This window comes from Xiphias gladius, chromosome 17 (genome assembly GCF_016859285.1).
Source record: "Xiphias gladius isolate SHS-SW01 ecotype Sanya breed wild chromosome 17, ASM1685928v1, whole genome shotgun sequence".
Classification (NCBI taxonomy): domain Eukaryota; kingdom Metazoa; phylum Chordata; class Actinopteri; order Istiophoriformes; family Xiphiidae; genus Xiphias; species Xiphias gladius.
Window position 1 is genome coordinate 6,448,567 of NC_053416.1, and position 27,263 is coordinate 6,475,829.

A 27,263-nucleotide genomic window follows, 5' to 3' on the forward strand; every position below is an offset into this window, starting at 1 on the left:
GCTCTGTATATTCATGTTCAGTACCTTAAAGCCTTGGGCCACCAGGGTGCCCCAAACATCAACATGCTTCACTACTGGACAATGACCACTCAAATGCACCAAAGGTTGTGGCAGATTGTTTAATTTCTAGAGGATGCGCAGGTACAGCCCAGGACCCCCCATGAGCCCCATGAAAAGATATTATATTGGGCCCCACCACCACAGGCCACCCCAACCCTGAAAATATAATATTGTACAGACATGCATGCAACACTCTGCATACAGTGGAATTCACTATTGGATGCAAGACTGATAACCTCTATGAGAAATGTGCCAGAGGCCATCTTTTAGTTTAAATGTAATTTTAACGGTAAAATTCTTGAATGTAAAACTCTCTTGACATTAATGAATAGTCTTTGAAGGTATTGATTAAATGTCAATTAACAAAAAGAGCGAAATGTTAACAATTTTCTGTGACGATATTAAATAACTGATGTTAGGGAAGCAAAAGCAGCCTATTTCACTATGGACTAAGCTAAACAGTTAATTTCCACTACTCACGGACTAAACCCACCTTTCTTTATGAAAAATTCGGTGACATACTATAAGATAAAAAGCCAGTGTGACATCAATGCAGCATTAATATCTTTTTATAGAATCAGTAGAGCTTTACGTGTTGGCGGAGATGTACTGACAGAAAAAAAAAAATCCTCCCAAAAGTAACGAAGGTACTAGTATCTTGATTACTAAGAAAAGATAAACTTGTGTCAACTTTGATTTAAATGTAGTGAATATATAGGAACAGCACATATGAAGAATGAACTGGGTCTCCTCACTGCATCACTGACAGATGCAGCCTGTGCAGAGTCAGGCTGACAGCGTCTCCAGCTGTAGTATGGAATACATGACAGGCAAAACACATGTATTGACAGGTTATGTAACAGAGTGTCAGTTCTCCGTACAAAGCAAAGCATCGGTGACTACACAAACGGGGGTAACTGTGAAAAATCATTTCCATGCTTTCCATTACAAGCCTACTGTCTACTGTGTGATTAATCTAATGATGATTCCAAGTTTTATGATTAAAATGATTCATTGGAATTGATGAATGAATCCTGTTCACAGGTCTTCCTGTTCGCTTCTACCTCTGTTGTATCATAAAAGCATTATTCTCCATTAACCTTACCCCTGTTTACATTCCAACAGTGTGCCCAGTACAGCTCCTTCCTGTGTCCCTGTATTAAAACAAGATTAATGCTACCCTTTCTAAATGTCCCAGGACACTGCCTTCAGATGTTCAGTAAACACCAGAAATATTTCTGCCGCATCTGCATCATCCTGCTCTGTAAAGGATAACAGTTCATGCCATGATGCCAATACAACAAACATTCAATTATTTATAAAGCATAAATTCCGAAGTACCTAGAATGCCTGAAATATTAATAGAAAATCATGGCAGCTAGGCAGAAAATGTATGTGCCTTGTTGGTTTGAACTGTGTCGCCTAGAGGAAAGAAAAGCTCTTACTGTATTTTTAACAGCCGGAGTTTTTATAGGGCCTGCTACACGGCTTTTATTCATTATTGATGTCTTATTTTCACCTGCTACCTTCTGCTGTATAATTTCAGGACAGAAAGCATGTAATAATATAACTGAATTTATTTTATGGCAAAAAACTGTGTGTGAAATTGGTCAAATGTGACCATGAACTTCATCGAGAACAAAGAACAGAGCAGAAAACAACGTATTCTGTTCTTTGGCCTTTTCCCTTGTATTTGGTAACGTGCACTAAAGATGGAGCATGGTTGCGGCGCGTGATTAAAAAGGCAAGGGAGGCCTGCGGATGAACTCGGAGGTCAGCTACACACCTGCGCTTAGAGCTTGCTCTGAATAAGGCAGATCGCATCCTCAGTTATCCTGCATTTCCACAAAACAGCAGGTTCAACTAAGTAGGCAGAGCAATAAAGGCGATCTAGTAAGGAAAATTATAAACAAGGTTTAACAACCCATTTGTCCCAACTGCAATTACAGTGTTCCCACTGCAATTAGACTGTCTGTAAACCTGCAACAAGACTGCTACATGGTTGACACAGTAATTGACATACTGTAGGAGTTGGCAGTTCATTGGCCAGGACTTTATGTACTCACTGATTTCCAGGCTGATGCAAGGACAGTTTCTCAGTGCCCATGATGTTGTTCGTATTGCTGTGAGAAAGAACTTTTTTTTTTTGTACGATTTTAACATTGACATGTATTTTTATGATTTAGAGATTGCTGTGTGTACCTTGGGCACACTGTAAAGGATAAGGCTGGTGCGTTTCTATATTTTTTTTTTTGTTATCAACAAATCTCATAAAACTACCAAAACCAACAATGTGTTAGTCCTTTCTGAGCTTTCTATCTTCCCCATTTTGTCTGTGCCACTTACTTCACCATAGGAAAAAATGTAGATAATACCACTCTTATCCTTAATTTTTTTAAGACACCAATTGCCAATTTTTGCAACATTCTCTTTTTTATATTCTGTCTCTGTTGTATTAAGATCTCATTGCAGTTATAATTTTATCACCTGTCAATCAAAGTCTTCAGGGGTTTTTTTTTTTTTTAGTTTTTTTGGATAATAAAATTTTCATTCAGTTTCCATCTTCTTTTTATTCATTATGTTTATTCCAAACCAGAAACATAACCCCACCATTTCATTTCAATTCAATTCAATTCAGTTTTATTTATACAGCACCAAATCATAACAGAGGTTATCTCAGGGAACTTTTCATATAGAGCAGGTCTAGACCGTATTTCCTGTGGGGTTTTTTTTTCTTCTTCTTTATAGCATTTACATCAACAGATTATAAAAACTCTCATGAACAAGCTGAGGGAATCACAGAGAAAGTAGCAAGACATGCACTAATTTTTACTAAAATCTTCGGCTTTAGATGTGAGAATAATTTCTTTCTCTTTTTCTTTATAGAGTCTTGATAGAAATATTGTGGTACGCAGCCATGCACGGTTGTCCTCTCTCACCTTGAAAAACATCCAGTTCACGTATGCCGGCCAGTATCTCTGCACCGCCAGCAACTCCATCGGTCAGGACAACCAGCACATGTACCTGGAAGTCCGCTGTAAGTCACCTGACTCTTTCTCCCCTTGCTTTAATGGTTTATCAGTGCTGTCAACAAACATCAAATTTATTTTGCACTGTTCTGATTCATTTCACTTTTGTATGAATTACACTAAGATTATTAAGAGCTGTCGTTACTGTTGACATTTGTTTTATAAATCGTCATTTTACATTTCAAAAGAATCTCAGAAAGAAAGCAAATAAGTGTATTTTCCAAAATTTTGAACCATTAATTGAAGAAAATATATTAAAGAAGGAATTTAAGCGCTTAAGACGGAACATTTAGGCTACGTAAACAAAATCTTCTCAAGGAAACTCTGTAATAGGCGTCCATCTGTCTTTTGTTATCTGTAATCTGCAACGGCTGCTCCTGTCTCCACATTTGCCCAGGAGAGTCTTCAAATCAAATGTCACAAAGTTAAGTCAGGAAAAAATGTTAGTGACTAGTAGTAGATTGGAAAATTGCATTCTTTGACCATGGTATATGATTATCAGACTTTTTCTGGAGCTGCCATTGTTGGTGCCCAGACATTTTTTTAATGTGTCCGCATCTGCTCAAATAGTGATTTTCTCCTGTTAGAGAAAAGATAGCTTTTGACAGCTCCCTGAAACCTTGTCTGGTCTTTGTTCATTAGCTGTTCATTATACCTGTAGAAAGGTACGCAGAGAAATCAATAGTTCTAGCAACATAACAGTAAGAACGAGAGAGCATGTCTTTGCAGTCAAAAAAAGCTTTACACTTATGCCTTTTATCTAAACCCCACGTGTCTTGTGGCTGCCTTGCATATGTATAACTTTCTCGCAGCATCTTCTAAAAAGGATTTCTCCTCATATAATTGTTTAATGTTGGTGCAAAGGAGCATCAAACAGGATATCTCACTGTTTGATTCACATGGACTGACAACAAAGAACGGAGCTGGTTTCACAAAGAGGGACTGACAGACTAGACATGTATTCAGTCTTCAGACAGAGTTCTGCAGCCTGTTGCACCAGGTGAACAATAAGTTTGATTGTAAGTTTAAGCATAAAGTCAACACTTTCTGCTGCAATACCTTAGTTTCACATTAAATTTGCTACGTTGTTAATGTGCCCCATCGCTATACTTACAGGATAATTTAACTGAGACAACTGCAATCATATACCATTGCAGAGGGCGAAGGTTTACCCAGTGCATATTCAGATAAAAGAGGAAGGGAAAGACATTACTTTAGCAGAAATTAAGAGGCCTTAACCGTTACAAGTTACTGCCACAGGCAACTAACTAGTACCGGCAGCAATTCCCATCTCAAGTGAAGTGAAGCAGCACAAAGTAATTGTACAGCACAAAATTATACATGCATGTCACTGTCATCATAAATGTTACAAGATGTAGTCTTTCACAGGAAAAGTGCTCCCGGTGAAAATATCAAACAATATGTTCCTCTGGCTCTTCTCACATTCTTATCATTTTTGCAACTGTTCCACCCGGGTAACGGTTAATAAGGAACAACTTTCACCTGCTCGGGGGAGATGTACATTTTTCCTCCTTGTTGTGGTGACTAAGTGACAACACGGGCTGAGTAGGCATAAATGACTACACCAAATTTAAACTGCTCTAAGCTACGTTTGAACCTACACACAGCTGGTGCAAAGGGCTGCTTGTCATCAGATGCACAAATCTGTCTAATTCATGACTGTTGAATTTTTTTGTGGTAAATTAAAACTCAAAAACGTTTTTGATCAATCATTTTTAAAAATGATAGGAACACCGCGCTGCATGCAAAGAATGACATATTCAAATCAGAAAGTCCTTGCAAAGGAGGAGGGTCACAGGGAAAGCTTGTGAGGATGAATAAGATGTTCTGAAGACGCGGTGTCCTGGCAGTCATCACTATTTGTGGGGATAAATAGTAGGTGAGAGAGTAGAGTTGGCTGGGTCAGTGGTACCACTGTGATCTGTTACCATGGAAACAAAAGTCTCAGTTCTGACATAGCCTCTAGGGTACAGTGACATTTTTGGCGTGACAATACAGAGGGACCCAAGTCATGCAGAGGGAGAGAGGGATGACATGCAACAAACCCTTGCTGGATATGAACACTGGGCATTTTGGGCACATGGTATGTCTCAACAAGGCAGGACCGTCAGGATCCCAAGAATGTTCTTGAAAGTTATTGTAATATTGTAAGGCCTAAATTATACTTTCCAGGTCTGCTTGACCCTAAGAGTCAGCGGGGGTAATTTTGATTGCTGAATTATTTTCGGCCATGCTGCCAAGTAACTGCAGTCTAAAAGTGTTAGGAGGTTAATGTTTTAATGTTTCAAATATGACATTAATTATGAGGCTTATTTGCTTGGAGGTGTTCATATCCATTTAAGGTAAACAGTTTTTTTTTAAACCTCTGGGGCCATGTGTCATATCAAGAGCTACAGTTTCTACATGGTTCATGGTTAATTTGTTGTGGATAAAAAACGCCCTCAAATTTAAGCTGAACGTCAGCACTTTTACTTCATAGTCACTGTTTTACTTCAAGTCTGATTTACTGCCCTAATATTTAGAGACCATATATCTTAACGTAGGCTATCCTCAAGAGATACTAACATACTGGACCATCAAAAAGAGGAAAGGACTCAGAGATGCCATGTACATGTGCCCTGTATTTTTGCATGTGTTTTCCAATCAGTACCTTACCTAACTCAAAACATATGGCTGGAAAGATTAAATGTGCATAAGGGAAGCCAAATCATACTTGATCTCTTTTCGAAATCTATCGAATGTTACCTCAGTAAAAATGAGTCAATGAGTTAAGCCAATGAGTGCTTAATTGGATTAATATGCCCTGCTCTCAATGTGCGAAAATTTGCTAAGAGATATAATCACAATGCAGTGTTGATAGAGTTGTTTGAGAGCTTGCAGTTAGTTAGAGTAATCAGCGAGTAATCAGGTAGCTGATTCACTGTTGCCATGCAATTATCGATAAGAAAATGTGCTTTGTCTTGAGCAGAGCTCTCGGTCTCTGTCCTCTCTATCACCACTCGCCCACTCACAAAATGAAGACATTATCTAAGCATGGAACTTCCTATCTGCTGCACAGCGTGATCCTATTAGCTGAGCTGAGTGTGTCTAGGCTTGCTGCTGAAGACTGATAGGAAAGTGTTAATATCTTCTCTGTTTGAACTCTCTTTCGTCAGCAGTCGAGGTTTGTTTAGCATGTCTCATGAAAACACTTCTTGTGTACTCATCTCAGTCCTGTTTGCTTTACAGTTAGATAGTCATACTTATGTGCATCTCTTTTATTGTTTATACTTGCCATCTTGAAAACATTTTATGTGATATTCTCTGGACCTGCAGATATTAACATTTTTGAATTGCAATGATGATACCTATATTTTAAGACTGAAACTGTAGAAAACCATTGTTTGGCGCTAATAGTCAGTACATAACACACTTTGTCATTTTAGGCATACAACGAAATTATGTTCCGCAACTCAGAGACCAGCAAAAATAGAAAACAAGATAAAACAAGATAAATATAACGAGGTAGAATCCTCTATCTGTATATATAATAAATAAAGGCACTTGGATGAGGCAGGTAACCAGTGACGGTGCAAACAGTGCAGTATAAAAATATTGCACAGCAAATTGGATAGTTAAAAACAACACAGAGACGTGAGCATAGAAGTAGTGTCCTCTATCTATATATAATAACAAGAAGCACTTATGCGTGACAGGTAAACCATAACATTGCAGTATAACAGGGTCTGTACAAATCAGGACAAATCAGTAAAATCAGTAATGTATGGAATGCATGAATGAGGATGAGAGAAAGAGAGAGAGAGAGAGTCATCATATGCCAAATATTAGCGAGTCAATTAGTAGTTTCTGATAAATCTTCCTTCTAAAGCTGGAAGGACAAATATCAATACATATCTGGCAACTCAATTCAAAATACTGAGACAGAATTTGACTACAAATGGACATATTCAAAACTACTCCTCACCAAACTGTGTCTCTCATCTCACTCCCCCACAACCTCATACTTAGGGAGCATATTTAAGAGCAACTGAGAAAGAAAACCACAGTGAGGAGAGGGTGAAAGACATTGTTGCCAGTGTCAGTAAACTCAGAAAGCACGAGATAGGGCATCTGCAAAAAGTGCCCACACCAATATTGGAACGAATGTTCAACTAATAGGACTCCAAGAACAAAACCCGCCTCATCAGATATTACTTTGGGTTCTGTAAAAGCTGTAAGAAGGGTTATGATCAGTACACAATGTAACTGAAGTGCCATTGTTCACACACTTGTTGAATTGTTGAAGAGCCCAAATTAAGGCAAGCATTTCAATTTCTATCATAGAGTAGTTCAACCGATAACAACTGGACTTCTTGCTGAAAAAACTGACTGGCTTATCAACGGAGATGTCTTCCTGTTACAAAAATGCATCAGCTCCAACATTAATTGCATTAACATTAAGTTTAAAAGGTTTCCTGACCTTCCAGTTTTCCAAGATAAGTGACAGTTGCCTTGGCAAATTTGCAATTGGCAAGCTTAACAGTCAACTCAGCCAACACCAACCTGTCAAACAATTCAGGGATGCGCCAAAGTGTCACTAAAGATGACAACATCATCCAAATGTACAAAATAACCTGGCAGACCAGAGACCCTAAAACTCATAAGTCTTTGAAGGTAGCTGGAGAATTGCACAAACCACATGACATTACGGTGTAATAATAAAGTTCAGATAGAGTTATAAAAGCACCAATCTCCTAGGCCCTCGAAGACAGTGGGACTTGCCAGTAACCCTTCAACAAGTCAAACTTGCTTACATACTTAGCTGAAACTAACTTGATTTACACAGTCTTCCATGCGTGGCTAAGGAAACACATCTGGATTGGTCATATTGTTTAACTTTCTAAAGTCTGTACAGGGTCTGAAAGTAGAGTCAGGTTTTTCAACTAAAAGGCAAGGTAACACCCAGCTCGGGCTAAAGGGCTCTCCAATGTTATTTTCCACCTTATACTGCACCTCGCTATCCAACTGTTCTCGTTTCTCAGTGGAAACATGGGAGAATTCTGCTTGATCGGCTCAGCAGCACAAACATCAATGTCCTGTTAAGTAAGATCGGTACATGATGTGTGTGTCCAAAACAGCTCTTGAAAACTGTAAATAAAAGCAATCAGTTCAATACGGTTAACCTCCTCTAAGTGCCCAAAAGTGAAGGTGAAGCCTTTAAGTTCTTTAAGTTCTGTTGTTTTGTTGTTCAAATGTAAAAGCCACCTTGATTGATGGTGAACCTATATATATTATACACATACACACACACATTATATATTAATGTTGCTGCCGCTTGGGATCATCCGTGTCAGTATGACTCTTGAATTTACGTTTTCACTCATACTGATGTAGGACCAGCAGCATCAAGGACCTTGCCTATGGGTTCATACTGGATATGTGTTACCCAGCCCTGGCCAGGATTCAAACCCCCCAACCTCCTGCGCCAAAGTCAGCAGTGTTAACCACTGAGTTATCCAGCTGTCTGTCTGTCTGACTCTCTGTCTGTCTGTATGTCTGTCTGTTTGAAATCAAAAAAGAAAGTAATTTATTAAAGTGAACTACTCACATAAATAAATCAAAGTTGTAAGGAACAAATCAGTAAAATCATGGAGATTGACAGAAGCAACAGCTCAGGGGAAGAAGCTGTTCTTCAGTCTGTTAGATCAGGCTTTGACGGCTGTGTATCTCTTCCCCGGTGGCAAGGAGACAGATTGTGACCTGGGTGGGTTGGGTCCTTACTGATGTTGCTACCATTCTTGTATAGAAGGTAAACATACACTGAACCAAGTCCTTCCGGTTCTTGGCAGAACGGCTGGCATACCACACTGTAGCACAGTGGTAGAGGATACTCTCTATGGTGCTTCCTGAAAAGTTTACTAGGAGCTGAGAGGGAAGTTTGGCCTGTATGAGTTTTCTTAAGAAGGAAAGCCTCTGTTGAGTGTTCTTCACAAGGTGGGAGGTGTTAAGGGACCATGAGAGATCTTTTGTTATATGGATCCCCAAGAATTTGATGTTGTTGACACTCTCCACCTTCTCACCATTTATGATGAGAGGGGGATTTGTGGTCTTCCTGGATTTCCTACGGAAAAGTGAAGACCACAGTGATCTTTCCAAACACCACTTGACCAGATGTTGGACCTCCTTTCTGTAGTGTGTCTCCTCATTGTCGGATGTAAATCCCGCTATAATGGTAACGTCAGCAAACTTCACTGTAGTGTCAGAGTGGATAGGGGTGAAGTCACGGGCGAAGAGAGTGAATAGGGCTGGGTTGAGCACACAGCCCTGTGGTGCACCTGTGTTCAGAATAACGGTCAAGGATGTGTGGTTGCCCCTTCTGACATTTTCTGGTCTTATAGCAAGGAAAGCCATAATCCATAAACAGAGTGAATTTGCTAATCCTAGGTTGTTGAGTTTGTCTACCAGTTTATGGAGGATTATAGTATTGAAAGTGGAGCTAAAGTCAAAACATAGCATCCTGACATATTTGTTTGGATGCTCCAGGTGGACCGGGATGTATGGAGTGCGATTGAGACCACATCCTCCACAGATCTGTTTCCTCTATAAGAAAACTGTTGGCTGTCCAGATCAGTGGAGGGTGATGACCTTGATTTGAGATTGTACAAGCCTGTCAAAGCACTTGTGTAATATTGTATATTTTATATACCAATGGGGGACAAATTTAAGGGAAAACCTGAAAAATGAATGGAGAAACAGGATGAAAATGTCCCCATCTATAGGGTGCGAGGGGTCACTGAATGGTTTGATTAGCATGAAAATGATGTGAACCATATGCTATGGCAAAGGCAATTGCATATGGCAAAATCACCTATGGGAGATTTTGAACCAAAGTGTTAGACAGTGCTCTCCACCACCATCATCAAAACACCAAATGAGGGAATATCTTTTGGAAGAATTAAATACTATCATGGTCATCACTGTTTGGTATGTATTTAATGTTTCATGTGGCCTACTTGAGTACTACCGGCAGGTTCATTTATGTTATTTCAAAATGTATCAATAATATTACATAGACCAGGCTAGGAGGCTACAGAAAACAAACAGCCAGTTCACAGGCACTTTAGTGAGTCAATAAGGCCCAAAAACAACATTGTTAAAAACAGCGAGAGTCTCAGGGCTTCAGGAGATGGAGCATCTATTGACTCAGCCTTGTCCATCCACCCCAGCGAACGGGCATCCAGGGTGAAAAGTAAAGGCCAGGCAGTATCAGGGGCTACAGCATTTACCAGCACTCAGGAAGCGAACATACTTCACTGTATCCAGAAGTAATGTCCAGTGATGTGAACAGGATATAATAAAAAGAAACATCACAGGAAAACAGTCATCTCCTATTATAGCCTCTTACTTCTCAATGATGATGCCAAAAATTAAGGCTCAGGTTAAAGACTTTTGACCATATGGTATCAATTCAATTTAGTGAGAATGTCAAAGTTGGTTGCTAAATTGGGTACACTGTAGCATGAATGGTCTCTTTGCACTTATCATATATAGAACAGTAGCAGTGACAGGAAGAATACTCTAATGTTCATCGAACCCAAAATGAACTACAGTAGCTGAATTATCTATGGCAGTTGGAACTGACAGTATGCAGCACTGTTATTTATGTTGACTCAGTGTTCTTGCTTACTAATTATTGTGACTATTAGACTTGATGTTTAATCTGTGAGACACTGATATTTCAAATTGCGGAGCTGGAGCATCTTGTGATAAAACACTGCACTTTTTGTCACAAGTAAAATGGGGAAAAAGTGGCAATTTTTATGTTCCATAAAACCAGCACAGGATGTCTTTACAATTTAAATGGATATCGTAAAACACTTCACCATTAATATATAGAAGTGAGACAAATACAGCCATTAGACTACACCTAGCCTTTCTCAAGCTGTAAGATTGCAGGTTCTGTCAGCATTGCTATGAGCGCTGCAGCTGGAGTGTGTTTTAAGTTTCCTTTTTTGATTTCTGAGATAAAGATTTCTAAATAAAGTATCTCAGCGGTAGCCATGATAAGAATTGCTGGAAATGCTGAGAAGAGGAGTTTCAGTGAAGCAATGAAATATTTCCATCCTATAACTCCTTGCTCCTGCAATAGAAGGCTCAATGTGGCCTTGCCGAGCTAGCTGATTCCTATTCATCCTGGGTATTTTTCATACAGAGATTTGAGGGGTTTGATAATATTTTGTACGTTGTGTAAAAAATCAATGGAGTCAATGGAGCATCTCTGCTTTCCCTGTTCACACACACTTCTGGAATGAATTCAAGAGTTAGTACTGGATTATAAAAAACATTACATTTAGAGCCCTGTTAAATGAAAATGAGAATATTGTGTTGGTGAATATTTTACTCATTTTGACAGCATTATTCATGCACAAAAAAAAGCTTAGGGTAGACTACACCACTTTTGCCATGGTTTATCTGTTTCACAATTTTTTGAGATGTGCAAAAAAAAACCCTCTTTGTGCCAATCACAGAAGGTCATCTAGTTTGAGCAAGTCCAAGGAGTATCTTGACTTCTTCCTTAGCTGTCCTAGACGCTAGGCCAGTGTGCAAAACATGACTGATTTTATTGTAACCAAATTCAAAGAAGTTACAGTCCTGGTCTAAATTATTGGAGTCCCTGAATTTTAAGCACAGAATTTCGAATGTCTTCAGAAATAAATGTTTAAACAAAAAGTTAAACAATTTTGTAATCTGAATATTTTTGATAAAATGTCCAAGCTTACTGAACAAAACAAATTTGCAAAATAGTGAGTTAGTTTTCTTATCTGGTGACACTGGCCAAATAAACAGTCCAGATTATCAGTAAAATGTTCCAAACAAGCCTGGTCTGATGTATACCATCTTCACTTCCCTGTGTGCTGCTGCAGATGCTCCAAAGATCCTGAGTCCAGTGATGACGTTCACGTGGGAGGGGAACCCAGCCAACATCAGCTGTGAGGTGGAGGCTCACCCAGGAGCCTCAGTCGTTTGGTTCAGAGACGGCCTCCAGCTGTCCACTACTAACATTACCAACATGAAGATCTACAACACACCAACCATCAGCTACCTGGAGGTCTTCTGCACCATTTTATACTGACATATAAAGACACAAGAGTTGATCAGAAACAAAGAGACTGTGTTTTTCTTGAAAGAATAAAAATTACAGTTTTGTCAGGGCATATCAGCTTTCAGATAATATCAGATTTGTGTCTGTAGTTACAGCTGTAGTTACTTAACAGTTAAAAACTATTAGAACCATTAGAAGCAATGATGCATACTTTCTGTTCCACTTTAGTGTGATTTAAACAGCTGATTTCTAAACAAAGCTTAATAGAGGCTTTTCGTGTCTTTTGTAATTTGTAATTGAGTAATTTTAGGTGAAAAAGAAAATATTTTATTTATTTCTATTTATTATTCAATGACTGAAACAGGTAAACTCACTCCATTTGAGTGTCATGAGTAATGCGATGAATAGCTAACAAGTAACAACTCTGAATCAAGGATTGTAATAGTACACAGTTTATTAAGTTCAGAGTGCTAGATACTGATATTAATGAACCAGTGGGTAATGATTAGTTCCCACAGTAGAGACATAATCTGTGCTTCTGAATACTGACCACCTTCCAAATGAATCATTCGTGATTTGCCATGACTGAACTGCTAAATGGCACTAAACCAATAACTACTACTTACATCCTAATAACATATGACAAGTTCTTCACAGGTATGCTCTGTTCCTAGTAGTATTCTTTTCTTGTTCACTTGCAGCAACTTACCGCATTACCTGATGTTTGCCTTTTATTGCCACTCAGATTACCCCTGATTCTGAGAGTGACTTTGGAAGCTACAACTGCACAGCAACCAATGTGATGGGCACAGAATCCAAGGAGTTCCTTCTTATCCAAGCAGGTCGGTTAACTGAAAAGTTTTTCTAGTGTTTCTTCTTGTTTTGTTTAATGTCATATGCTGTAGCTATAAATGCATCACAGCATTTATAGCTACGGTATATGTTACAGTATATGATGAATAAATAACACGTGAACCTCCACCCTCCCATTTCAGTTGTTACCTAACCAAAGTCGTACTTTACGATCCAACCACCCTCAGCCAAATGATTGTTCCTTCCCAAGGTCAAGATTAATCCACAGGGGTTTAACAGCTCAGCAGTAAAACCAGGGGCAATGCCCATTAGAAGTTATTGATAAAAATTTAAACTCAATTCTAAAGGCAATCAGAAGCCAGTGAAGGGACAAAGTGTGAAATATACATATATGCATATACGTACGTATGAATGTCCGTTTCTGAATTTTTAGCAAATTTCCTGATCTTAGAGATCATCCAGATCTAGCAACAAGCCTACACTACTAATTCTATATATTCATCTAAACTAATATTGCAGTCAACGAAAACACCAAGCTTTTAGCAGTGGTGAGTAGTACAGTGAACCAGATCTATTTCAAATCTATGTTTTTACTGCTATAATTAGAGCAGTAACAATGATTGGGATCTCTTGTTTGTATTTACAGTAACTGCAGGGAGATATAAAACGTCTACTTATGAATGTCCTAAAATCAATTCAGGAAGATGCTAATTTCCTTGAGATGATTAACAAGGTCACAGCTAAGACACATATGTTTATTGCCTATTTAAAAATGGAAAATATTAAGTTTATGTATGTAATGTGCCAAAGGCAGCATATAAATAGAAAATAAAGTAAGACCAACAGTTAGGCACTCCACAGTGGACACTAGACAGGTAATGAACAAAAATTCAAATTACACTGGAACTCTTCTTTGAGTACTAAAGACTGGTTTGTGTTAACTTCATTTGATATGTGAATTGTTTTGAACCCATTAGAGTAGGTAGGTCTTGCAGGACCTTGACTAAATATAGTGCGGTCGAATTAATTGCACTGACAACCTCTGCTGCCACTGTGTAATATAATGTAGGCCCTTTGAGGTGTTTTTTTTTTTTTTCGGTGTTCTCAATTGCTGCGTAACTCATCAGTATGCCTAAAGTGTCTCCTTCCAAACAGAGCTGGACAAAAAAAAAACCTTCAAATATGTCTTCACACCTTATTTTCCACAGTGATATGTCAATGAAAAATCCGACATGTAGCATGAGGAAAAGAGCTCCACTGAACAAAGTCATTTCAGTTTCAAGGGTAATTACACAGTCTTTGCATTAAATAATAATGGTAAACAATCCAGAAATTATTAGGTAGGATTATCTTTACTGGACGATCATTTCAGTGGTGTTTCTGTTTTTATGATGGTAGTGAGTGGCTCTAGGGAAGTTTTCAGACATACATAAATGGTTTGATGAATAATTTATTCCATCACCTTTTAGCATTGAGATTAGCATCCTGTGTTTTTTTGTAATTAGCAGCACTGAGGTTTCTTTCCATGTATTCAAGTAAGATTCAAATCTAAATCCCCACTAATGACCTCCAGAAGCTGCAGTGCTCATTACATCAAGATCGTGATAGATGGAATACATAACACACTGATGATTTTGTTGTTCTTAGAGAGTTCAGTAGTGGAGCTACAAATGTAAAGTTCGTGGTGTTGCTAAACAAAAGATCAAAAACAGGTCCCTTAGTGACTTGTAGGAGATATTACAGTGTCTTCAGAAGACTGCTAAACTGTGTAGGTAGCTCAATTCCTTTGACCCTCTATCTTACCTTCAAAGTACATCACAGAAGGGTGCGAAAGCTGTCACTGCAGACCGCAGGCTTTGTGGCAGTATAGAGGCAACGCCAGCAGCTCAGTATTGAAAGCAGACAATTTTGGAGAAGTACATTATCAGTAGGTTTTGCAGTGGATGGCTCCTAATGCATTTAAATGCAGTTCTCTCCCAGCCAAAGCACATAGACAGTTTGGTAAAGCATACATACTGTTGAGTCCTGCAACCCTGCACTGTAGAGACACTGACTGAAATCATTGTCATCGGGTTTTATTTTGAAGCATCAAGGCTTGTCAAAGGCTCTCACATAATGTTTATCATAAAAACAATAAGGAAGTATTTCAGTAGTTTTTATTTAGTATTTCATATTGGGCTTTACATGAGCGCAAGATATGAGCAAATAAAATTTTTTTTAGTTTGGTAGTCAAGTTTTATTTATTCAGGAATAAAGTCCCTCGGAGGAATTTTCTCTCACTTCAGTTTGTTTTTCAGTTTATTCTAGTGATATGGTGCATTGTACCAAAAATAATTTTCCCCATTTCGGAGTTGGTATGAGGAACTTTTAAAGCTATCCTTCCTTACCATCTGGTGTCACCATTGTTAACTTTGAAGTAAGGATGTTAAATATACTGGCAAAGCCTTACAAATGGAAACACAGATAATGCTGATGCCTTCTAGATGTCAGGGATGGTAATCCAACTTCTTTTTGTAACTCACCGTGGTGAGTGCGATAGTCATCTTCAGCAATGACTCAAATGGCACCATGGTAAATGGCGTCTTGTGGTGTAAAGCTAGTGGAACCAACATGAGCACTACCCTTACACAGAACACTGTCATAGTAATAGTTGCAAAGAGTTTTACAAAGAGACAAAAGAGAGACGGTATACACACAAATATGCAGGAAATGTAGAACTGTTATTACAGGAAAATGTTGCTGCCAGTTCTAAGTTAACCAGTCTGTTTAAATTGTTAACAAGAGTTTATGTGCTCCCCATAAAACTCCTGTTTACATTGCTAAAGTATTTATTTTACATAAATAAAATCTTAGTAATTGCCATTTTTTTAAAGGCCAAGTTGTTTCTTATACACATTGCATTGCAGAGCTATGAACACTGCATATGTTGCTGTATATGTTGCGAGATAAAATCCGTTGTGCATGGCTCTATTTCAAGTTTTCTATGGGAGTTTTTGCATTAGTGCTAGCTTTTAAAATGAGCTTTTGAAAAGAAAGAGTAATGCTTTTTTTGTCCGTTCTCATTCGTAGATGTGCCATCATCGCCTGAAATTCATCAAGTGGAACCTTTCTCCAGCACAGCAGTGGTAAAGTTTGAGGAGCCCGACTCCATGGGTGGCGTGCCCGTTATGAAGTACAGATTGGAGTGGCGTTTGCCTGACCAGGATTGGACTGGCAGGGTGTATGATGCCGAGGACGGTGAGTCAAACATCTCTCCTGACCAAAGTAAATTCGATGGCTTAATTCTTACCTCCCCTTGGCTGTCACAATCAAGTATAAAAATCTGAGCTATGGACCGTAGATTTACAAACATAATTTCCCAAGAAATGTAATTATGAATTTTTTTTAGGATTGTATTTTGCCATAGATTGCTGAAAAAAAAACCTAAACAAAAGCAGGGTCTAGCTCTATCATTAGCAACATGACAACTGGTAATATTAACTACACTTGCTTGTTTTGTTTTTTTTTTAAATTATTGTTGTTTTTGTTGTTGTTGTTGTTATTTTAGGGTATGTTTCTTTAGACTTCAACTATTACATGAAGGAAAGTATGGGCCAAAACTGCAGAAAACATTCCTGCTAGCCACAACAGTTAATCCAAACATGACAGTAGCTGATGTCAAGAGGAGAGATGGAACACAGTGTAATGTAAATGACAGTCAGCTCAGACACTGACAGGCCCCAGATAATATCCCTGTCCCACTGAGGGTTTTTGGCTCTTACAAATCTGGATGTTCTTGTCCTGTCTGCCACATGGGCCGTATCAGTCAGTGGTTGACAGGCTTTACTGTCAGCTCAAGGCCCAAGAGCCACCTGTCATGCAACTGTATGCACAAAACAAAACACATGCACCCACGCACCAACAGTAAATGTTACCAAAAATACCTCATTCAACCACATCACCTAATTCACATCTGATAAACGAAAGCCTTACCAAAACACAAATACAGTGAAAGGACCTTGTCTGTTGCACTGTACAGTGCACACATTTCTTGTAGTAAGAAGAGAGTAACTTTTATTTGTAAAATCAGGAATACGAGAGGCCTATTTAAGCTACAATGACGAGGAGGAAGGAAGTACATACTGTTACTGATAAAAAATAAAAAATAAATTAATTAAATGGATGAAATGTGTCAATAAAAAGTGTTGTGTTTCAAGTGTCTCTCACAATATTGTGAATCAGGGATGCCATCACATGTTTAAAGCAGTTCTGCCAGATATAGGTAAATGGACTGTACTTATACAGCGCTTTTCTAGTCTTATCGACCACTCAAAGCGCATTACACTACTGCCACATTCACCCATTCAAACACACACACACACTCACGCACCGATGATACATCAGGGACAATTTTAGGGTTCAGTATATTGCCCAAGGTCACTACGACATGCAAACTGGAGGAGCCGGGGATCAAACCACCGACCTTCCAGTTAGTGGACGTCCCGCTCTACCACCTGAGCCACAGCCGCTCAGTTTTTTTTTAAAAATATAGGTACCAGACTCATCACTGTGGCTCCATATTTATATAGATATCTACTCCACTGTGTGCACATACAAGCTACAGGTCAAACGTGAAAGCACACTTGCTATGCTATGTACTGTAACACTTCATATTTTATGTTTTATCTATTAGATATCTATACATGTCTGTATCGTATATTGTCTGTAGTAAGCAGTACATAGCCATATAATCGTATACCGTGTAACCTATAGTTAACACCATAATGACAGCAGGCTTGTTGTCATTTGTGTAATTTGTGTGACTTCCACCATTTTGTGTGGATCATGGGTTTAAAGGATGAGGATGGCCTTATACTATGTTTTTCTTATTGTCGATAAATTCCATGAGAAGATCAAAAGCAAAAATGCTTTAATCTGTAACGGAGAGTGTAGGTAAGCAATCTTGTCTCTTAAAAATTACTTTTATATACAGCAAAACTGCAACAGCAAATACAATATGCAGGAAGTATAATTGCAACCGGATTACATTTTCTATTAACATAATGAGGATATGTTGTTAATTGACTATTTGGCAAGTTGCAAATACATTGATACTGAACATATCATTAAAAAGTTCACATAGAACGTATTTGTTTTCCGTCAAAATATCCGATCTTGCATCACAATATCCTCTGTAGTGACTACAGCGTTAATAAACTTTTTTATGGTTACGTTTAGGCACACACAGCACCTGGTTAAGGTTAGAGAAAGATCGTGGTCTGGTTTAGTACAGAAAAAAATCCACAGTGACTTCAGACACAACATGTTTATTTACATTCAACCAAAACCACAATCTTTCCCTAACCTTAACCAAAGTGCTTTTCTTGCTTTCTCATCAGTTTTACAGATGTTGGTGGTGCTGAAAGCCCAGTAAATACATTTGGACTCATGCTTTCTGGCTGTATTCATACAGTTTCCCCAAGCAGTCATTTATGCATTGTTCATTCAGAAAGTCCTTCTCATTGAGACGTTAATGTGAAATGCATTTTGAATTTTCTCGGCGTCACAGTAATCAAAAATGTTTCTCAGCTCTTTTGCACCAGGGCCTAAATTTGTTCTCATCCATGAAATTGCTATTCTTTGTATAACACAGTAAGATAACAGCCAAGTGATTTTTTTTGGGGGGGGGGGTTCCCAAAGTCAGGAAACACATTTGTGTATACAGTATGTATGTTTGCATCCTAATTGAAATTTCAATGGTGCCTTGCTATTATGAAAATAACTGTGTTTGTCCAATGAAATGTAGTACATTTTAATCAGGAAATGTTATTACTTTTGCCTCTAAAAAAAATGCCACAAGTTCAAACATTATGGAATTATTAAGATTCTATATATTATATTTGACGCTGTCAAATTCGGGTTTGTTGGATAATTACTAAGTAGGTTCATTTACTTCACCCGTTTAAATCACATTTAAAGATAACAGTAGCAGGCTTTCCTAATAGCATTCATTGTGTACTACATTTGACACCCTTTGTGTTACAATTGATCTTTAATGTTATTTTCCTACACTAAAACCAGCCACAATGAATCACAACATCCCACTGTAATTAGAACTTGCCCTTTTCTTGCCATTTGATCTTCACGATGTTGGTCTGTTTTGCCCAGTGTTCACTGGTTACAGTACATGAAAGTATTTAAAATTCTGTAATATTCTGCGCTGTTTATATGCAAATTTGATCCCATTTGTTACTGGGTCTCCTTGAATAATCCCATCAGGAGGATATTCCAGCCTACCTGTGGTGTCCCATCCATTGGTAAAACATGTTGCACATACAGTATAAAAAAGTGCTTCAGCCAGCATTTGCTGTGCTGGAGTTATAGGCACCTTCTAATGCAATATATTGTGAAAATAAAGATTTCGTGACTAACAAGATTAAGTTTGAATTATTTTCTTCTAGTTATTTCTTATTATCCAGAACAAAACAACATGAAATATGAAATACTTGATGTACTATACACTCTGCAAATGATGGTAATGAATTTAATGATATCAGGAAGAGAGAGCAAATAGGGAGCAAAAGAACCAAACACCAAATATCAGAACAAACAAACACAGACCATGACAAAGTCATTCCAATGGCATATTACAGTAACCACGGGAAGTACTTAAACCCATATGAGTATGACGTATGAGTTACAGTATGTTCTCATTCTGATTATTAGTGGAAAATAAGAATCTGTGTAAACAAGCGTATTTGTTTCCTTATACTTTATTTGTATCCCAAGTAGCTCTACCAAAAATGACTCCTAGTCTTCCTGGATTCCACATTAAATAATAATAAAAAGTAAAAATAAACAGTAATTTAATGTCACACAGAATCAATGGAACAAGAAAGGACAAAACAAGCCAAATACAAATACCAGAAAAAAGGGAAATTAATTTCAATAATAAAAGGGCAAAACTATGTACAGTATGTAAAAACAAAATCTGCTATTGAATCTTATTCTGGTGGAACTGTTAGAGACTGTCCTCCCAAGAAAAAAAAAAAAAAACCCACATCATCAGTCATTTGTTCAAATTCTTAATGTAACCTATACTTATGTTTTTGGACGAAAGAAGTGTGGTGTATGTGGTGACATTGCACATGAATAACATAAGACAAAATTTTAATGCAGCCTAAACAGTAAGACATAATAGTCATTTATGCATCTCACACACTTCAGCACATAAAAAGCAATGAACATTTTGTTCCTTTAGTCCAGGTTCGCCATTTCTTGGTTCCCTGTATAGCTGCATGGAATAACACCCTCCTTACTTCCAACAGACATGACCAGGATCACCATTTTTGACCTGAAACCAGACACCACCTATGAAGTCAAGATGTCCGCCATCAACGGCAAGGGCGAAGGCGAGAGCAGCCCAGCCAGAACTTTCAAGACTGAGCCAATCCGTAAGTACTGCTCTCCCTGCTCATGTCCCTGTTTTCAGTAAGCAATACTCTGACCCCAAAGCTTTGAACCTAATGCTCACTCCCCCGCCTGCTCATGTCTAACTGAGCTAAGATGCTCTCACCCCTACACTCCTCTGTTCTCACACCAAGCCCCAATGCAGTCCTCTTCCAAGCAGGGTAGAAGGAATGATAATTCCATATGCCACTGCCACGTCAAAATCCATATTGGTTAATAGTGTTAACTTTGAAGAGTATAACCTCTGTACCCTTTATCACTGAGGAGTATTACAGTGTTTGCTTCTTTTCTCATGAATTTTTTTAGTGTGTAAGGCAGAGCTTGCCTCCTTCAGTTTCGCAGAGCCCTGCCTTCTTAGCCCACAACTCAGGTGTTTAGAGAAACCGGTGTGGAAAGTACTTGTGCATACTTAAGGCTTATTTGTACTTCAGTGTAAAGCGTCATCTCTGTATTTTCGGTGCAGTGACAGCATGCATTGTTAATATAACAGCCAGAGGTCAAGCCCTGCTGCAGATTGCTTATATTTCAGGAGGAGATGGCAGCGCATGCAGAAATGTTGGGATATTTTTAAATGGGGAGGAAATTTTCTGTGTTTTAAGGAAAGGAGAAAAAAGTCACCTGAACACAGCCAGAGAGATACAAGGAGAATACTTCCTTGTCAGGCAGATGAGACATAAAATATGTCAACTTTGTGTTTATTTATTTGCAACAGCGTCAAATGATCCGATCTCACTGAAGTATAAATTAGGCCCAACAGAGGTCCAGAAACTTCTCTTACATTCAAGCTTAGAGAGCCTGTACTATAAAAACAAAGATATCTAGAATCTGATATAAACATATCTAATAAGTGTTTAATATAATACCAAATAATTACATGGACTAACTTTTCACATTTTAACATGGAAAAAGAGTCTTACTACCTAAAATGAATCAGTATGACCTTGAGCATCTAATCTGAAAATTCAGATTAAAAATTTAATAGAATGGACTAAAAGGATGGTTTTTCAGTTCTTGTTCCATATGTTTGATGGCAGAAATATAGTATTGGCTTTTAACAGTTGTTAAAATTATTTGGCAGTCACACTCATTACATCCAATGTGGACTGAAATAAGTGCTCAATAATAACATAAGAAGTCTTTGAGAAGTCCACACAGTATGGCAATGTGCTTGTCTCAGACACAGTTAATGATGAGAAACCTGCATTAAAGGGTAATACTGCTTAATACAACATTCGTCTAATTTTTGTAGTTTTGGCTATAATTCTTAGCAGTTATGATAACATTGTACTTATCAAGCCAATTTCTGAGCACAGTTGAAATATCAGTAGATGTTGCTACAGCTAGCTCTCAGGCTACAGCCCGTGTTCAGACTCCCCTTGAAACAGTTGCGCTGACGCTGAAGACCCGTGTAGGCCTACTTTTCCACACAGAAAATTGATCAGGAATCGCTAAGAGGAATCAATAAGGAATTGGACCGATAAACAGAATCTATAACTGGATTGGTATCAATAAAATCTTATCAATTCCCATTCCTAGGAATAATGGCCAAAACAAAGATAACAGGACTCACGTCGTAATAACCAGAATTATCCTTCAATCCGTCCTACCACTGTGGAGCCACTTTGCACAGGCTACATTTAGAAGGCAACAGGTATTGCTCAGTCAGCATTTAAACCCAGGGTCATGAATAAATATTTGTTGTAGTTTTTAGTGGACTCCATGTCATGCTTCCATCTGTGCTTCATCACCCCCTTGCTTCTGTAGAAAAAGCCCTCCTCAGCATCCTGCTTATTTTTCCTGAATCCCTGACGCCAAAGATAGAGGTATTGTCCTACTTCAAGATGCTTCAGCAAAGAAAATGAGTGTCTGATGTATTTATTCAGTTTAGACTAGTCTATCTAGAACATAGTCTTTTAAACCTATGAATCTGAGGTTGAGCCCAAACTTTATGTGTCATTTACAGAAAAGGAATGAAAATGGACATAGAGGAATCAGTTTATATTGAATGCATGTTGTCATTTAATGTGTTGTATTACATCAGAGTAGCGGGGGGGGGGTGTCAGCCATAAACCCAGTGTCCTTTTAGGAAAACACTGAATCCCTACTATGTGCAAAGTTACAGGCGAGCCTGAAGTCATTTAAAAGACAAATCTCTAATTTGGAGGGTAATACTGTACCAGGATTATTATCACAGTCAAAGTTAGCTGCAGAGCAAAGAGTAGCAAGACTTTCTGTGGACAGAAAGTCCAATAAGACGCATAGCAGTGTGACAGTGAGTAAATGATTCTCTTTCATTGATCACATTTCTCATTTCATTGTCTTTGTTTCTTCTTCTTTGTTTTACTGTTTTCTCATCATGGTTTTTCATCTGTTCTGTAATCCATTGGACTTCTCAGGGTATTCTTTCACAAGTAAGTTTCTTTTCCCTTGTCTTGTCTGGTTTATTTTCTTCTGTACTCGTGTCCATCTCCATTGCATTCATCTGCTTTATTAGACCATCCTCTCTACAGTAAAACTTTCCTTTACTGATGGAAGGAGCATGCTATAATAACGTAAATTTAGCTCAAAAAATGGTCTTGATCATGTGATGTCCTCCATGGAAAGTTCCACAGAAATCATCACCCAGTGCCCCAAAACAATGAATTGTCTTCTTTTTTGAATAAATACCAGCACTCATTCATTACCTATTGTACCAATTTTCCAGAAGGCAGTCAATTTCTTTACTCCAATGTGGTTTCAGGTTTGTTTAGTAGGGTAATAGAGTGATATGAAAAACATACAGGTCTCTTATGAGGTCTTTAAAGAAGCTATAATGTCTACAGATATAACTAAGAGTCATATTATCATTTCAATTAATGTAAATTAAGAATACTTGCTGGTAAAAATGTTAAAAGCTTGGCATCTTAGTACATAAATGACCCTGTATGTAACCATAAGGTTTTTTAATGTTCAGGCTTTCTATTCCCAGAATCTTTGGGATTCCCCTTTTTGTGCTCATGGTGTGCATTTATTTTGTAACTGGAATTTGGCCAATAGACTTTACGACAATTGTGTCTCAGTGGTCACGAGAATGCATATTAAAAAAAACAGTAAATAGCTTCCTAGTTTCTGCTGGGTTGCAAGTGATGTAGAACTGCAGCTTTCTTTAGACAGAGTATATGCTTACTGCAGCTCAGGAAAATGTTTTATATATTGCTCGTAAAGCACCAGTCCCTGATTCATGTTCATGTTAAGCATCATAGATGTTGCCAATATATAACAGTTCACGTGTTCAATCATCATAGTATCATATTTGGAATATGAGGTGTGTGTGTATATATATATATATAGATATATATGTTTTTTTAAACATTACATTTGACATAATCTCAATTTGAGGAGAATAATAGTGCATGTGTTCTGCTAGTATGTCTCCAGCTTCAGAAAAGTGCAAGCTACACTCTTCTACACACAGTACCTGCCTGTTGTTGCTGTAAATGAGACTAAATCAAAAGACGGTTGGTATGGGTACAGAACAAAAAGGAAGCTGACACTGTACACTCACTGCTGAATAAATAAGAACACAGCATAGCATCCTTAATAAGCAACTCACTGCAAAACAATTCAGGGAATGCATCATTGCTCTTTCTTATCTTTGTTTTAGTGAGAAGTTCCTTTAGTGTTTACAGGCACGACTTCTAAATTTATAATGGAATATATTTTGTGTCAGCTCATGAGCTGTATTTTTTTTAATGGCAGTGGGGAAACTTGTCCCCGGCATTATACACATCCTAACTATTAAGTCGGCAGCTACAGTCCAGCGCTCACACAGCAACTCCAGATCTGAGGTCAGTGCCTCAGGTAAGGGCAATTTTCAACATGTAACATGCTCATGTTACTGTACTGTGGGATGAACCCAGAGTACAAGAGGAAAGCCTCACAAACAAAGGGAGAACAGATAGGCCCATGTGGATCTAAATGGATTCTGGTAAGCGATACCTTAAAGAAGTCTTTTCCCGCAATTAAACTTTTCAGAACTTGCTTGTGAGGTTCTCTCTAATCCTTAAAGATAAATGCAAGTTTTTTGAATCTGCAAATTTCGCTGCAGGCAATATTTCCCTTATGCCGAAATATAATTCCTGTAACGTAGTGTGATCAATGTCTATGAATAAGACAGAATATAGCTACTCTTTATAGCTCTGAGATGACCGGCCGGTCAATCATCTGTGGTCATCCCTGGCGAGAGTAGCCTTGTCTCAGCAAGCACTGAATTCTCTGTGGCTCTTAAACATAATATAAAATTCCTTATGCAAGATAAACTTTGGTCTCGGAATCAAAATCAGAAAATAATTGGTTTGTCTGAAGATAAAATTATCCTTCATGTTTATTTATTTATTTGGCAGTTAATGTACGTGCTGCTGCAGATCTTCCTGCTAAATAAAAATTAACAAATATATGTAAATGAAAACAAATAGAGGCCATGTAGTGAAGTAGATATTATATTTTTATATACAGATGTTAGATTTACTTTTGTTGTTCATATATATTACAGTGATTACAAAAGGCGCTAAATTGAAGAGTAGCCACTCAAGCCCAGCTTAGCAGGTGATGTCATCAAGAACACCTTTCTCCCAGCATCAAACTAAGCATACTGCATCCTCCTGTTCTTGCAACTTCAAATTGCCAAGAACACAACTTTTAACTTTGTGTACCCTGTATTGAGAAAGGCCTTATGTTATATATGTCTTGGGCAAAAAGGGTATTATTGAATGGTGTCAGTTCATCTCCTTTCACGTGGGGATTCCCATTTAACAGGATGTGATCCAACAAGCTATAAGCGGTCCGCACTGTTGCATCACAGTGGTTAGCATGGTGGACATTCTAACAGATGCTGAAAAACAAGGGGAGTCATTGTTCCACAGGAATGTTCCAGAGAAATTCACCGAGACAGTATAAAAACAAAACTGACCCAGCACCGAGTTGCTCGTGTTGAGGAGAACTCCAGCTCCTCTCATCATGTTTTCACCATCTTTCAGTTTCATCAGAGATTCCACCCACTATTGCTGCTACCAGTATGGCCAGCAGTGAGTATGCCAGTCCAGCAGTGTCCAGTGTGTCTCTCCTCACCTCTATCTCTCTTACCTGCTTGGCCTCACAGTTAATGTAGATGTTAATGTATTACTGGTGTGGCTCATAGGATGGCTCATACCCCCTCTATAGAGTATAGCCACAGCAAAACAGCAAAATGAGTTGGCAGCTTACTAGATTTGCTAATGGTCTTGAATACCCTTAGATTTATGATTTCACTAACATTTGCCAAGGAATGAAGGTTGCCCTTATAATCGCCTAACTATAGAATTGTGTGTGTGACATAATTAACACAATGTCCCTATTCATGAAGATCCAAATAACAGTGTAGACTCTTTTGATTGTGGTGTAATGAATTTGTAAAATATGCACAAAGTTATATACAATATATATATATATATGTGTATATATATATATATATGTGTGTGTGTGTGTGTGTGTATGTGTATATATTTGTGTGTGTATATATATATATATATATATATACAAATATATATTCTTAGTTTGCTGTGACTTGTTAATTTGTGAGATTGCAAATGTCAAAATGAAAAGCCCCAGTAGATCAGTGGCTGACTGACACTTTAATGCTATTTTTAGGGATAGTATGTATCATGTTAACACTTGAGCATAAAGTTTTTTTTTTGAGTTAACTCACAGGACTGTATCACACATGTTCATGCTATTATTTTAACATAAACATTAAGTGATAGTAGGCTCCATGCTAACTCCTTGCTGTATGGAATTTACAGTGATTACCATTTTCTGACTTGTAAGTACCATAATGTCAACAACAAACTCTCAAACCCAACTAAAAAACCCAAACCTAGTGGTAGATGATAAAGATGAGTACGAAAATTAAATAAATATTGATGTATTAAACTAGCCAAAGTCTCTACAGGGTCGCTACATGGACACTATTGTAGCCCCACAATACATAGCATCAAAAACACTACATCAGAATATATTCAGTGTGAAAATTAGACTTCTCATTAACACCTAGAGTCGCCATCATGGATTCCATAAGAGCAGGAGTCTTTATAATCATAACCACTGATTGATTAGGAAATTGGCTATTCTCCTCAATTCTTTTATTGTTCATCTATATTTACTGGTTCATTGGTAAGCCATTTTGGCAGGTAGCTTAAATGCACTGCTGTACCAAAAAAACCCTGAAAAATGCTTTTTCCTCCCTCTTCCTACTAAGTGCAGAACCTATTTCTGCCTCTGTGACATTGACATATTGTAGTTATAAAAAACCACTCTGTCTCTGTAGACTGATTTTCTTGAAAGCCCCCTAAATGTTTCTCATTGTGGTGTCCATTCAGTTCAGACTGAGTATCAGATCATCTGAGAGTTACATCAGTGCAGTTCACACTAGTTGAGGATTTGCCCTCTCTGTGCAGATATTAATTCAAAGGAGATTCTTCTACTTGTGGTAGCGCTACCTGGTAAACCAGGAATTACACAGAGCCAGACATGCTTTGCCTTATTAGAAAAGCCATAGCCTCAGCAGCCATTGAATTAACAGAGAGGGGACTGACACTGATCAGCAACGCTTGCAAAACCCTGCTGATATTTTATGATTATTTTGTGCAAACAACCGTTGAACTGATTGCACTGTTAAGACACCTTATCTATCTGACTTCTGATTGATTTAATTTGCGGTTCACACAAAACCTAAAGCAACATCTGAGATAGCAATTTGTCAATAAATATGTGTCGTGTTTTTGAAAGAAAGTCAC

At 38.0% G+C, this 27,263-nt stretch overlaps 1 protein-coding gene across 5 annotated transcripts in view; it reads left to right on the plus strand.

The window, feature by feature from the left end:
* ncam1a (neural cell adhesion molecule 1a) overlaps positions 1 to 27,263 on the plus strand; it is a 258,109-nt gene that overhangs the window by 195,020 nt on the left and 35,826 nt on the right. For 3 of the 5 annotated variants that reach the window (XM_040149904.1, XM_040149907.1, XM_040149908.1), the window contains 7 exons: positions 2,947 to 3,097; positions 12,014 to 12,198; positions 12,938 to 13,034; positions 16,075 to 16,242; positions 20,313 to 20,438; positions 22,851 to 22,865; positions 25,470 to 25,517. In XM_040149904.1, coding sequence (XP_040005838.1) covers positions 2,947 to 3,097; positions 12,014 to 12,198; positions 12,938 to 13,034; positions 16,075 to 16,242; positions 20,313 to 20,438; positions 22,851 to 22,865; positions 25,470 to 25,517 — 790 coding nt within the window. The remainder of the gene's footprint in view (positions 1 to 2,946; positions 3,098 to 12,013; positions 12,199 to 12,937; positions 13,035 to 16,074; positions 16,243 to 20,312; positions 20,439 to 22,850; positions 22,866 to 25,469; positions 25,518 to 27,263) is intronic. The other 2 variants (XM_040149905.1, XM_040149906.1) reach the window with 2 other exon arrangements.